Source organism: Engystomops pustulosus, chromosome 4, assembly GCF_040894005.1.
Source record: "Engystomops pustulosus chromosome 4, aEngPut4.maternal, whole genome shotgun sequence".
In the NCBI taxonomy this organism is placed as follows: domain Eukaryota; kingdom Metazoa; phylum Chordata; class Amphibia; order Anura; family Leptodactylidae; genus Engystomops; species Engystomops pustulosus.
This window is the reverse complement of record NC_092414.1, coordinates 166,124,190-166,139,616: the sequence shown is the minus strand read 5'-3', so window position 1 is coordinate 166,139,616 and position 15,427 is coordinate 166,124,190. Positions and strand designations below refer to the sequence as shown.

The following is a 15,427-nucleotide window of genomic DNA, read 5'->3' as shown; positions in this document are numbered from 1 at the left end:
TGACAGTGCACCTTTTCTGAGTTCCACCACAAGTCCACAAGATTCGTAGTGAGAAGGCAATGGAGGAAAGAGCCACGTTTGAAGAGTACAAGCCCTGATAAATCTAGCCCGGTATATAATAAAAAATCCCTAGATCCAATGGCAAAAGATCAGATGAAGGGGGAACAGGGGGCAAGTAGCGGCCCAGTGGCCTAAGTCCCTAAAGTTCTAGCCAATAGTGGCCCCTTACTTATTGTGATACACGCATGAGGTTACACACCTCAAAACATGGGAGAACCTAATAGTATCCCTCCAAGACAAACCCGGGGGGAAAAGAGAGGAGTAACCAAGACAAAATGTGTGGATTAAAAATTGAAGTACTTTTATTATAGACAACAAAATTAAACAAATAAATCATGTGAACATATTTGGATACAGTATGGTGATGACACAGAGAGAGTAGCGATCAGAAACCAAGGCAGTGGGGGAACCTAAAATTGTATAATGTGGTAAACTGTGGACCAAGGAGAAAACAGGGGGAGGGAGGGGGAAAGGGAAAAGGGGGGGGGGGGGGGAAGGAAACCCACTGAAGTACTGGCTGGTAGTATCAACCGTGCCTGGTATAAACCAATAGTGTGGGAACCTGCCCAGTAAAAAGAAAAAGGTCCTTACCAATGTAGGGTGATACCAAGGTATTGCACTGCCTGGACTGAACCGCTCGCCCCGACGCGCGTTTCGGCTCAAAGGAGAGCCTTCGTCTGGGGGTGGTAAATAAAAAATCCCTGCAAACACAATTAAAAAAGGTTTTCCAGCCCGTAAAGTTTTAAGACTGGGAATGGTTGAAAGAAGTTAAAAAATAATAAACCTCACTAATCTCCTGCAACTATAATTCTCAAAAATAATAATACTAATCTTTATTTCATTACATGTGGGAGGAGTTAGTCTTGCAATAGGTGTTTACACTACGGATAGATCCTGCTTACAGTTACCTGTGACTGGGCAGTAACATATTCTGTGGATTGCTAACTAGTCTTCTGGCTGGACAGCTCCTTCAGCCCTGGTATAAAAGCCCAGGTGTTACCGGGAATTTGCACTAGGATGCCAATACACAATTATATAGGCACTGTGCGTTTCAAGAGTTGGGGAGGATCTGGAAATGAACTGGAGCTCACTAATGAACAGCAGTTATCTGTGAAATAGGCTGCTAATAACTTTCATTCCTGTCAATCTGTGACTTGCGATGTTTGAAATGCAAACATCTCACTGTGATCTCTTGTAATCTTGTATTTGATGTCCCGGCTCTCTCTAATCTGACGGGACTCCACTCACTTTGACAGACAACAGATAAGTAGTTCCTGTCTGGGAGAAATCCTGTTATTGGATAGACTGTATATGTTAAAAGATAAACATTAAAGGGGTTGTCTGTCCCCTCTTACCCTCCTCTTAGGGAATGTTGACTTATTAAATGGGGTTCCCCACTTTGTGTCTTACCCCAATTAGCTGAAGACAAGGGCCATCAAACTACTATAACCTAATGAGCTTGTAGGAAGGTTCCCTTTAAATTTCCCACTCCATTCACTATGGATGAACAAAATGGGGGGAGCTTTTCGAGTTCAGCAGTACATAATTCTGGTGTCACTAAAACCACAGAATAGATGATCTATTCTTAAATTTTCTTTAACTTTATGTTTTCCCAACAAAACATATTGGGGCCCATTTACTAAAGGTTGCGCTGCGCACTTTAGTCGGACAGTGCACCGTTTTCGGGGCTAAAACGGCTTGCACAGGTATTTAAGAAGTGTGCTTGGATTGTGGCACACGCAACACTTTTTGTGGCGCAGCTGCACTGTCTTCCATGCGACACAAATCAAAAAACGGGACGTGCCGTTGGACAAGTTGACTGATCCGGACTGAGCGCAGGATTTAACTTTCAAATTGTGTCGCAAGCCCAAGCACATAGATGCACCACAAAAAAGATGGTGAACTGTTTCGGACCTGAGTGGGGAAGGATATCAGGCACACAATCTTAGTGAATCGCAACACAGTGCATTATAGTCGGACAATGCACTGTGAACTCCGGTGACCCTTCCAGTAAATGCTCCCCTATTTGGAAAGAATTGTAAGAAACATTGCACCAAACAATATGTGAGGTTTTATAAATTTGCTGGAAATTAATGCAGTCATCAAAACTGACTTGAAATAGTCCCCGGATGATAAATTTCCCCCACATCTTTTGAGCTTTCAGTATTTCTGAAGATCACAATGTCCTTGTTTCATGGTTTATGTGTTTTCCTTAAATATTTCACAGGAGGGAAATTATGCTAAATTATATGTACATAGTATAAGCAAGACTCCTGCAGCCACTTATACCTTATCATTATAGCATTGTAGGTGGTTGCACATGAAATGTTCGATTGGCTAACACTCATAAGCTTCAAGTGATTGTTATCCGAAATAACAAGATTATCAGTATAAACCATATAAAAAAGTAAATCCTTGTCCTTCAAGGCAATTGAAAGGTCGTTTTACTGCACACAAAAAACATCCAACAAAAATCATGGCTATGGATAGCTTTTAAACTGATGAGAATTATATTTTTAAGCCTTCACATTTTACCCCTAGTCAAAGAATTTGTCACCAAAGGAGGCAAATTGGCCACCTTTTGGTCTCTTTAGTGTGGGAATGTCCTGGTTCCCTGTGAACCTTCCTTTAGTAGCTGTAAATGGTAAGAAGTCCCAGTGGATTTTCCCAGGTACTCACGATGAACACTGACATAACCAGTTTGAGGGGAATGATCTTATATATCATAAATGGATCAGCATATATTGTTATTGGGCTTCTCTGTTGTCTTACACAATGACAATGCCTGGTACATAACATAAGGCTGGTTGGGTGACAAGATTACCAGATTTTGTTTCACACTCATTCACCACAATATCTGGTTTTAATTTGAAACAAATGACCCAGATGAATTCCATTATTTGTAAAATGTTCTCCAGGAAATAAAAAAATGAATTAGACAACTCATTGATCATAGGGACCGATTTGGCAAAACTCTGTAGCACTGTGTAATATGTGTGCGCTAAATAAATAAAGGAATTATTATTATTATTATTATTATTATTATTATTGGGGAAGATGGCTCTAAATTTGATACAAGTTTGTTTATCCCAATGAAGATTACATCCGGAAGTGTTACCGATATCCTCCTGTGAAGTATAATTAATCTTATCAAGTACAGATGATAGCAAGGGCTGTCCTATTATTGGGGATAGGGGGTCAAAAATATTAAAAGCCACAAGCTTGGAACATTTGGTCAAAGTGACTAACAATCTCATATGCTTGTCTTAGTGTCCTTGTAATATCGAAGATTTCCAAGAATGATTCTGTATAACTTGACATTCATTATTTTATATCTCGGCTAATCCTGAACGTAGAAGCGGTCATGGAGAAGGTCCTCAGTGTTATAATATAATAATTATATAGCGCACACAGATTACGCAGCGCTACACAGAGTTTGCCAAATCAGTCCCTGTCCCCATGGGGCTCACAATCTAATCAACCTACCAGTATGTTTTGGAGTGTGGGAGGAAACCGGAGGACCCGGAGGAAAGCCACGCAAACACAGAGAGAACATACAAACTCTTTGCAGATGTTGACCTGGAAGGCATTTGAACCCCAGCGCTGCAAGGCTTTAGTGCTAACCACTAAGCCACCGCGCTGCCGATAGCCTTCCACGTATGGATGCACTTACAAAAATTGACACTCACAAAATTGACACTCTTTCTAAGCAAATTAATGTTGTTTTTTTTTTATTCTACTCTTTATTTTTAATTTTTCAGAACAAAGATTTTGTAGTACAGGCCGTCCCCTACTTAAGGACACCCGACTTACAGACGACCCCTAGTTAAAGACGGACCCCTCAGCCCACTGTGACCTTTGGTGAAGCTTTCTGAATGCTTTCTGGGACTATAGTCTCAGACTGCAATGATCAGCTGTAAGGTGTCTGTAATGAAGCTTTATTGATAATCTTTGATCCCATTTTTAAACTCCAATTGTCAGTGGGGCAATATACAGTTTCGACTTACACACAAATTCAACTTAAGAACAGACCTATGTAACCCATCTTTTACATAACCTGGGGATTGCCTGTACAAGCAAATGCAAAACATCATAATGCATGGTAATACAACACATTAAACCAGACCAAAAAAAGGTAAACATTTGTCACTTACAAAAGTCACAAATTAATGTTATTAGATAACAATTTACTCACTTTTTCAACAAACCACTGTATACAATCTTGTCTCCTACTGCTCTATAACATGCCACCAGCATATCACCCTGCATGTTTATGGTGACAGGTTCTCTATGACACAGGTTGGAGTTCAAATTGTCTAATCCTATTACGTTCCCTGAGATAAGTGGCACCAAAGGCATCTGCACTTGCCTATCTCCTTCATCAACAGATACCAGGTTCGGATAGGTAAAGGCTGAATCCAGCTATCCAGTTATCCATTAATATCTTAAGCACGCTTTAACTTACCCAATTGGTTTTGAGATTTTTCGCAGCATATTAGTGGGAAATTCTGGTTGCTATATTTAAAATTCCTTTATGAAAAAAAAGTGAATTTGCCAAAAAATGTTAAAAAATTAGCTATTTTCAAAATTCAAATTGTTCAATTTTTAAAACCAATAGTCTTACTTCCCGAATTAATTAATATTTAACATTTACCATATCTCAGCTCTGTGTTGGTGTCCTTTTGTTTTATTATAATTCTAGAAAGATTACAAATTCAAGAGCATTTTTCCAAATTTTTAGATAATTTTAGAAATAATTATTTTAGGGCCAATTTTATTTCTATAGGGGTGTTTGAAGTCGTATTAATGGAAACCCCCACAAATCACCCCATTCTCATAACGTTACCCTTAAAACCATTCAAAAGTGCACATAGCAGGCGTGTTAACCATTTAAATATTTTACAGAAATTAAAACAAAATTAAGGTTTTATTTGGAATTTTCTAATTTCGTTATTAATATGTTCATTTTTCCCACAAGCTGAATTAAAGTAGAAAATGGATCTACAAATATAAATACAGACAGGCATATAAGATATGTTCTGTAGGTTTGTTCTTAAGTTGAATTTGTATGTAAATCAGAAATACATATTTGATAATTGTAACCCCAGCCAAATTTTTTTTGGTCTCTGTGACAATTGGATTTTAAAACTGTTGGATTGTTATAAGAACCAGGATTAACAATAAAGCTTAGTTGCTGACACCTTTCATAACTGTTATAACTGATTATTGTAGCCCAGGGCTAAAGTACAGTAAATTAACAAAATCCAGAGGTCTATTTGTAACTAGGGGTCATCTGTAAGTTGGGTGTTCTTAAGTAGGGGACCGCCTGTATTGTGCAGTTTCATCCGAGTACGAGGACACCCGACACGTGGATGTACCCTACTGGCAGAGCGCAGAAGGAAAGGCGTGCTATTGAGCGTTTGTAGGACAGATTTTGATTTCCGTTTTCAGGTGTCATTACATGTTTGCGGAGAGTCTGAGGTACCCAAATCCCATTCCCCGCAGAGAACGACTCAATTTTGTAAACTTTTTATCAACGAGTATAGGGAGCAATTTAAACATATATAAGCAAAAGTGGTGTATTTTTGCCCCATTATTTAATTTCTACATATGTATTTGTTTTGCCCTGTAGATATAAACCTCTGGTAGCGTCACAATCCAAATATTTACCACTATACTGTGTCATCAATTTATTGCTTACTATGTGTTAATTGCCATTGGCTGTGAAGTTTTGCAACACTATGTTGCGGCCACTACATATGCCAATAACCTCAAAGGTATTAAGCTTGTATTCACCTGATCAGAATCTACACATAAATTAAAGGTTACTCTATAAAAGAGAATCCTGATCATTTGCCTGTAATACCAAGTATCCCACGTCAGTTCCACATTGCAGTAAATTCATCATAACGGGCAGGTAGTAATGTCAACTTTATTATATTTCTACTTGTCAGATAATTTGTATTCTTCAGCAAAATCTACACTTCAGGGGCTATTTCTAGCAGAGTTTTAATGAGGATAGCTGCATCTAAAAACAAGAGTGCAGTTCTCACCCTGTTGCGGGATTGCACATGGGAGGGACTTTTCTAAGCGTTCTCAGAGAAGTTTTCCAACCTATATAGGCATATTTCAAAATGTTCAGACAGGTTGAATTACATTTCATTCCTCTAGGAGTGAATTTGCTCACTTTGGTACTTCACTGAGTCTTCTTCCCAGGGACCCCCTGCTTAGTCTGACTGGGCCCCATGAGGCTTTGATGTGTTGATGATGGTGGCGAAGGTGACAATTCACACCTCTGCAGGCTGGATAAAGACAGGACAGCTCTCTTCTCCTCACAGATCCACACACACACTCCAAGAAGAGAGGGAGACATGGAAAGATCTTCTGTGCCTCTCCACCACCGAGACAACATGTACCAGACTTGTACCACCTTACATCAGTACAATTATCCCAGCTCTGAGGGATACAGCAGTCTTTCTCCTGCATCTTCCATAGACTCCAGTGGCCTATCCCCTCCTTATATTGGTTATGCAACGTCACAGGAAACCCTTGGTAACATTTCTATGCCTTGCTCACAGCCAATGGACTTGAAAATGCAGCCTAAAATCCCTACAGGAAAGAAAACCAAGAAAATGAAAGCAAAACTACCTGACACTCAACGACAAAGTGCGAGTGAGAGAGAGAAGATGAGAATGAGGAACCTCTCCAAAGCTCTGCAGAACCTTAGAAGATATCTACCTCCTTCAGTAGCTCCAATAGACAAGACCCTAACCAAAATAGAAACTCTTCAACTAACCATCCGCTACATCTCACTGCTATCTGAACAACTTGGTCTAAGTGAAGAAGTATTGGAGCAAAGACGACAAGGTTCCTTGCAGAGGACAAGATCCGAACAGAGCGTTAGTTGCTACATGGATGTTAACCACTCGCTTTGCTCAGAGGCGGACGAAGAGAGAATAGCTACTACATCATCTCAAGAGCATATACCATCCACAAGAACCCCAGCTATTGACCCAAAATGGCAGAATATGGAAACAAGTAACCAGATGCATTACGAATTGTATCAACACCCCATATTACATGTACACCAACCACAGAACCACTGTCTAGAAACCAGAACGGCACTGTCTCATCCACCCAATGACTACTATGTCCCAAGCTACCAACAAATGGTAGGTGTTTCCTAATACTGTATAGTCATTGATATTTGTGTACAAGCTTTTGAAAAGTTTGGTAATATAACCTGTTACTTGAATAAGAGTAGATGTTATTGCCTAGAGCATCTAATATAGCATAGTCCATCATATTATTAACCATTTGTTGTATTAGTTGTTGTTGATATTAATCTGAATGTTATAATGTATTTATCAGGTCTCCTGTGAAGAGTACTCACACCTGGTGGAGCTATGGCGGACAGAGCCATCGCATGTCTGAACGTGAAGACCAGACATTGTTTATAAAGTTTGACGTACCTACCTGATTGGGTTTATATTATGTATATATGTCTTGTCTCTGTATGCGTTGTATGGTCTCTTATTTCGTTTTGAGTTGAAATTACAATATTTAAATCATATTTCTATTTATTAAATATACTTATTTTTCTAAACTATGGCTGTATTTTATTTGAGAAAATAATGGAAGCAATTCAAGTTGAAGGATTTGCTCTTCTATTTTTATTTGCTGTACAAATGGAATAAGGAGAGATTTAATTTTACAAGACTCTGATATAAGTGACCTGTCCTAAGTCATTCATATCAAATCAGTGGGGGGTCCTACATCCAACACCCCCACTGATCAGCTTTTCTTGGCTGCTTCTGGCTATGTTTAAATCAAGAAGCATAAAGTGTAGTGGTCGTTCAGGAGTACTGCAGCTCAACTCGCATACACTTCACACTTTAATGGCCAGAGTTTTCAGGAGCTTAACATGCAATAATTAGATTATCTGGATTTTCCCATCTCAGGCTACATTGACATTTCATCTTTTGTATATAATCAGCGTATATGCCAGGAAAGCTCTCGACATATACACTGAGCGCTTCCATAGATGTATAGCAGCAGACAGAGGCGTCCTTTTTGCCTCTGGCTGCACAGTTTATACTGTCCAAAACACAAGATAGAAAAATGCAGCAAGCTACATCATTCAGTCCTGAGCCAATGGGGACAGATGCAAGAGTAGTGGATGTCTCTCCGCCCACCTTCACTCTCCAGTGATGTAATTGTCTATATAAGGGCAGTGACATCACTGGGGAAACACCCTGTACATTGGCAGAAGCCAATCACTGGCTGCTGCCGGTGTTCACTCCTCCTCCTCCTGCTTTCAGGGGGGAGGGAGAAGAAAAGGGAAAAGAAGGGCATATGGCTGTGTATGTGCATACAGTGGGATACGTCTTTGCCCTTCATTGTAAGTACACGACGGGAATGCACCTGGCGTATCCTTACAACGGATGGCTAGAACGTGGTATGTATGCAACCTCAATGGAGAGTGACTACTCATTCAAAGGCAGGTAGATTTTTTTTTTTTTTTTTAAACGCCCAAATATTTAAAGGATATGGCCTCTGGAAATTCATGTTTATTGTGGATCATAATAGCCAACAGGGCTGTTCCATTATATTTTCTCTGGAGGGAGGCCTCTGTTTGGTATATAAAACTAAATGGTTACCACCCTCTTGACTATCAGGAGCTACTTCTAGAAGCCATATCTTTCGGATGGATTTTAAAACAAAAACACATCAAATCGAGTGCACAGCAGAAATCAAATGACATGTCAGGATGGGGTTATCCCATTAAAGGGGTTATCCCACAAACAAAAGTTAGGTTTATCCATACATAGTGGGCAGTATTATAGCAGTTATATTCTTGCACATAAGGGGCAGTATTATAGCAGTTATATTCTTGCACATAAGGGGCAGTATTATAGTAGTTATATTCTTGTAAATAGGAGAAGTATTATAGTAGTTATATTCTTGTACACAGGGGGCAGTATTATAGTAGTTATATTCTTGTACATAGGGGGCAGTTTTATAGTAGTTATATTCTTGTACATAGGGGGCAGTATTATAGTAGTTATATTCCTGTACATAGTGGGCAGTATTATAGTAGTTATATTCCTGTACATAGGGGGCAGTATTATAGTAGTTATATTCTTGTACATAGGGGGCAGTATTATAGTAGTTATACTCTTGTACATAGGGGGCAGTATTATAGTAGTTATATTCCTGTACATAGTGGGCAGTATTATAGTAGTTATATTCCTGTACATAGGGGGCAGTATTATAGTAGTTATATTCTTGTACATAGGGGGCAGTATTATAGTAGTTATATTCTTGCACATAAGGGGCAGTATTATAGTAGTTATATTCTTGTACATAGGGGGCAGTATTATAGTAGTTATATTCTTGTAAATAGGAGAAGTATTATAGTAGTTATATTCTTGTACACAGGGGGCAGTATTATAGTAGTTATATTCTTGTACATAGGGGGCAGTATTATAGTAGTTATATTCTTGTACATAGGGGGCAGTATTATAGTAGTTATATTCTTGTACATAGGGGGCAGTATTATAGTAGTTATATTCTTGTACACAGGGGGCAGTATTATAGTAGTTATATTCTTGTACATAGGGGGCAGTATTATAGTAGTTATATTCTTGTACACAGGGGGCAGTATTATAGTAGTTATATTCTTGTACATAGGGGGCAGTATTATAGTAGTTATATTCTTGTACATAGGGGGCAGTATTATAGTAGTTATATTCTTGTACATAGGAGGCAGTATTATAGTAGTTATATTCTTGTACATAGGAGGCAGTATTATAGTAGTTATATTCTTGTACATAAGGGGCAGTATTATAGTAGTTATATTCTTGTACATAAGGGGCAGTATTATAGTAGTTATATTCTTGTACATAGGGAGCATTATTATAGTAGTTATATTCTTGTACATAAGGGGCAGTATTATAGTAGTTATATTCTTGTACATAGGGAGCAGTATTATAGTAGTTATATTCTTGTACATAGGGGGCAGTATTATAGTAGTTATATTCTTGTACATAGGGGACAGTATTATAGTAGTTATATTCCTGTACATAGGGGGCAGTATTTTAGTAGTTATATTCTTGTACATAGGGGACAGTATTATAGTAGTTATATTCCTGTACATAGGGACAGTATTATAGTAGTTATAGTCTTGTACATAGGGGGCAGTATTATAGTAGTTATATTCTTGTACACAAGGGGCAGTATTATAGTAGTTATATTCTTGTACATAGGGGCAGTATTATAGTAGTTATATTCTTGTACATAGGGAGCAGTATTATAGTACTTATATTCTTGTACATAGGGGGCAGTATTATAGTAGTTATATTCTTGCACATAGGGGGCAGTATTATAATAGTTATATTCCTGTACATAGGGGCAGTATTATAGTAGTTATATTCTTGTACATAGGGAGCAGTATTATAGTAGTTATATTCCTGTACATAGGGACAGTATTATAGTAGTTATAGTCTTGTACATAGGGGGCAGTATTATAGTAGTTATATTCTTGTACACAAGGGGCAGTATTATAGTAGTTATATTCTTGTACATAGGGGCAGTATTATAGTAGTTATATTCCTATACATAGGAGGCAGTATTATAGTAGTTATAGTCTTGTACATAGGGGGAAGTATTATAGTAGTTATATTCTTGTACACAAGGGGCAGTATTATAGTAGTTATATACTTGTACATAGGGGCAGTATTATAGTAGTTATATTCTTGTACATAGGAGGCAGTATTATAGTAGTTATATTCTTGTACACAAGGGGCAGTATTATAGTAGTTATATACTTGTACATAGGGGCAGTATTATAGTAGTTATATTCTTGTACATAGGAGGCAGTATTAAAGTAGTTATATTCTTGTACATAGGGGCAGTATTATAGTAGTTATAGTCTTGTACATAGGGGGCAGTATTATAGTAGTTATATTCTTGTACATAGGGGGCAGTATTATAGTAGTTATATTCTTGTACACAACTTTTTTTGCATGCTATCTTAATTTTTTTTCTTTTGGGAGGGACACAGAGCTAGTTAGAAAGGTGATAACAGTTTAATTTTTTTTTCATTTTTATTTCGGGTTAAAAGTGGAAAAAGGCTTTTTTTGTAATTTATAGTATTTTTTTTTTTATCTTCAAATTAACTCAAAATGAACATTATTAATGAATTCCCTCTTTTGTTTCGGTCGTTTGGATATAGAATATGTATAGTCTTGGACCGCTGAGTCTATGGGACGGGGGCCGTGCTGGCTCTGCTCCTCGCTGCATAGCTCTCATTTAGCGCGAAGAAGTGGAAACTAACTGCATTTCCCTTCTCCCCAGGGTCTCCGGGTGCCTATGACACCCGGAGACCGGGTCCTGCTCCCGCAGCTAGCACAGGAGCAGCAGAAAACTGCAATGACGTCTAACTTTAGACGTCAGCGGGCTATCCGAATAGTTAATCACACAATGTTAACATATGTGTTAAGATTGCATTAACAGGTGCGTTTTGCAAGCAGAAAAGTTACCACCAATTTAATTAGTCAAATTTCATCTCCTCGGCTTTTGTAATGCATTTGAAAACACAATGTAAACGGCATCTGTTGCAGGTTTTCCTAAACATTTAGGGAACAGTCACACATACAGCTAGAGCAGCGTTTACAAGCACAATGCTAATACAGGGGTCCGTGCCTCAGCCTGCCCTCATTGTTAGTGGTTCAGGTGTTGGGTTGATAATAAGAGAGTAATGATAAGTACCCCCATAATGGTAATTTATGGGGCGCGTTCACATGGTGCTTTTTGGTTGTTTTGAAATGCATTACAATAGCTGAGGAGTTCTGATCCAGACTGTTAGAGCAGGGTCGGGTCACTGCTCTTCCCTGCACGGGGGGCCTGTGCAGACCTTAGGTTGGACCGACGGAGAGGCCCATCGGCTTAGCCTAAGATTTCTTAGTGACTGACATAGAAACAACGTATGGGTGGTAACTAAGGGATTAAGGCTATGTTGATGTTTGATTTCATTGTAGGATGTTTGAATTGCTGCACTATGCAATTTGTAAATAACCTTCCATGTCCTGGGAGGTGAGGGCAATGTCATCTTTATCCTCTTACCAATGTGTAACATAAGTATGCCACATGTCAGCTGCAGGTATATGGAGAAGGCTCATGGGCTGAGCCCTTTCCATACAAGGTGGGCGTTTGCTGCATACTGCAGCAAACACACACCGATCGCAGATGTTCACTCTTTGATCACCACTTGCAAAACTGTCGGTGGCATTAAAATACAGGTGGCGCGTGGGCGCCGCCATCTTGGCTTAGATTTTGGGCTCTGTGACGTCACTGTTGTATGGCAGTATATGGTAGGATCAGACAACCTAGAGTTAAAGTACCCTAGAGGGTCTGAAAAATAGTAAAAAATAAAATAAAAAAATTAACCTTTAAAAATTCTAATCATTCCCCTTCCCCTAGAACTGGTACAAAAATAAACAGTAAAAATAATAAAAATTACGGTAGGTATTGCCACGTCCAAAAATTTCAGATCTATGAAAATATAATAATTCCTGTCCCCAGGATTGGGGCTCTCAATCTAACCTAGCAGTATGTTTTGGTGTGTAAAAAGAAACCTAGTAACACTTATTACCGGGGTTTAACCCTGTAATGGAAAATAGCACACAAATGTCCCAAACTTCACTTTTTCGCAATTTTGCAACATATAAAAAATGGAATAAAAAGTAATCAAAAGGCTTAATAGTCCTCAAAAAGGTACATTATAAATGAAGGTGTATTAATACATTTCATATCCCCTGACTGTACCGAGAATAAAGTAGACATGTCATTTGGAGCACAAAGTGAAAGCTGTAAAAATAAAGCCCACAAGAAAATGGCGCAAATGTGTTTCTTCACCAATCTCACTGCATTGGGAATATTTAGTATACGGCATGGAACACTGTAGTGCAATTTGTTACACGAAAAACAAGCCCTCACACAGCTGTGTACATGTTTTTTTTTTAATTAGAGAGTGAAAAATAAAAATACAAAACCTAACAAAGGTTTCACGAGTCAGTAGCTTCCTACAGGCTATTCCATGGGAGTTATTGGGAAGGTGCTGTGAAATGGACGAACACAGTTCTATCAGGGTCCGATACTAAAATTATGCCATCCGCCTCCAGCCCCTCTCCTCACGTCCAGTTTGTGAGTGATGGAGCGCGCCTCACGAGCTCTTCCCGCCTCTTGCTGGTCACGTGCCCCGGTGACGTCACCGCCACCTGGTACATAACGGTGCGGGGGCTCCTCGCGCAGTGTCCGCCCCCTCCTCCCCCCGGTGTTCGTATAGTAACGCCCCCTGTCTGGCCAGGCGCTCACTTGTTGCTATGGTAACACGGCACTTTCTCCCCCTCCTGGTTGCCCCCAGTGCGGAGGCTCCGGCTCTCGCGGTATCTGCCCTGTCACTAACGGAGGCACAAAGGAACCGGACCGCCGGGAGGGGGAGGCGGCACCGTGAGTATAACCGCACCACACCCGTCATCTGTATCCCTCCGCTGCGCCCTGTGCACACACTGCGTCCCTACACTAGAGAACAAAGCGATGTGAGGCCGGGTACCAGAGGGTTATCTCTATATACCTGCACTGTAGTGTCATCTGCTCCATGCATAGGGCCACCAACCTGTAATACCTGGGGGGAGGGAGCAGGGTCACCCCCTATACATAGGAGCAGGGTAACCCCCGGCTAGTTTAGGACCCTGATTGGAAAATTTTATGTGCGAATAATTTTTGCAATGTGTTTCTGTATAAGAATAAGACTATGATGGGTCCGCGCTGGGACAATATTTTGACGTTTAATGAATAAAAAGAGTAATATAACAACACATGCCGCACAGAAACCATAACATATCAACATGTATTACTGGGGATAGCACCAAAACTAACGCTACTTCATAGATACAGCAGTGGAACCAACATAACAGCATAGATACAGTACTAGAACCAAGATTATTGCAGAATATGATGGTTCTATATAAATAAAGATCATTATTATATGACTACACACAAATAGATATATTACCGGCACAGCACCTTTAAAGAGGACCTGTCACCCATAAATTGGCACTAGGAGATGTTACTAAAGTAAGCAGCTCCTAGTGTTAAACAAATGCCGCAGTGTTAGAAGGATAGTGTTACCGGAAACCTCCGATAACTAACACTGTGGCGGAGTACTATGTAAACGCCGGATCACTCGCAAAGCCATCCAACGTATTCATGAGGGGCGGTCTGAGGCTCTGCCTCTCCCCTGGACCGCCCTGCTTGCTCCATAGGGTGGCGGTGACTACTGTGCGTCATGCGAAGTCCCTGCCCCTAGCCATGCCCCAACCCCACCCCCTCATGAATATATCGGACCGCTTGCCAAGCGGTCCGGCATTTACATTGTACTCCGCCGCAGTGTTAGATGTTTATTGTTACTGGAGGTTTTTGGTAACGCTATCACTATAACCCTCCAGCGTTTGTTTAAGCACTTGGAGCTGCTAACTTTAGCAAGCAGCTCCTAGTGCCCAGTTTATGGGTGACAGGTCCTCTTTAAATAAATTCAGGAACAAAACAAAATCTGCTACATAGCTACAGGACCAGAACCAAGCCGAGTGAGACAGAGTAGTTCTAAACTCATGAATGATACCAGCACTTACTGTAAATATGGTTACAGATGATGTCTTCGATCAGAGGAGTCTTTATTTTATTCTTCTACCTGGCCGCCATGTCAGCTTCTTCAAACTACGATTCATCTCTGGAGTTTCAAAAACAGCACTTTTTAACATTAACTTATTATTATTATGTTGCTTCTATTGAGATTACTATTATTCTCCTATAGAAGCCACGATAGTCACTGTGCCCCCATAGTAGACAATAATCCCCCCTGTGTGCACAGGAGCGTCCCCCCCCTGAGCTGCGCCCTATGTGCACAGGAGCGTCCCCCCCCTGAGCTGCGCCCTATGTGCACAGGAGCGTCCCCCCCCTGAGCTGCGCCCTATGTGCACAGGAGCGTCCCCCCCCTGAGCTGCGCCCTATGTGCACAGGAGCGTCCCCCCCCTGAGCTGCGCCCTATGTGCACAGGAGCGTCCCCCCCCTGAGCTGCGCCCTATGTGCACAGGAGCGTCCCCCCCCTGAGCTGCGCCCTATGTGCACAGGAGCGTCCCCCCCCTGAGCTGCGCCCTATGTGCACAGGAGCGTCCCCCCCTGAGCTGCGCCCTGTGTGCACAGGAGCGTCCCCCCCTGAGCTGCGCCCTGTGTGCACAGGAGCGTCCCCCCCTGAGCTGCGCCCTGTGTGCACAGGAGCGTCCCCCCCTGAGCTGCGCCCTGTGTG

At 40.6% G+C, this 15,427-nt stretch overlaps 2 protein-coding genes across 4 annotated transcripts in view; both read left to right on the top strand.

Moving 5' to 3' along the window:
• The first annotated feature begins 6,431 nt into the window (after window positions 1–6,431).
• Window positions 6,432–7,494, top strand: LOC140128506 (uncharacterized). The gene is made up of 2 exons (XM_072150204.1): window positions 6,432–7,232; window positions 7,432–7,494. The coding sequence occupies exons 1-2, from the start codon at window positions 6,432–6,434 to the stop codon at window positions 7,492–7,494; spliced, it is 864 nt and encodes a 287-aa protein (XP_072006305.1).
• Window positions 7,495–13,390: 5,896 nt separating this feature from the next.
• Window positions 13,391–15,427, top strand: part of ARNT2 (aryl hydrocarbon receptor nuclear translocator 2) — a 67,071-nt gene continuing 65,034 nt past the window's right edge. Inside the window, exon 1 of one of the 3 annotated variants that reach the window (XM_072148477.1) lies at window positions 13,391–13,661. The gene's annotated coding sequence lies outside the window, so the exon portion shown is untranslated. Of the gene's footprint in view, window positions 13,667–15,427 lie in introns of all 3 variants that reach the window. The other 2 variants (XM_072148475.1, XM_072148478.1) reach the window with 2 other exon arrangements.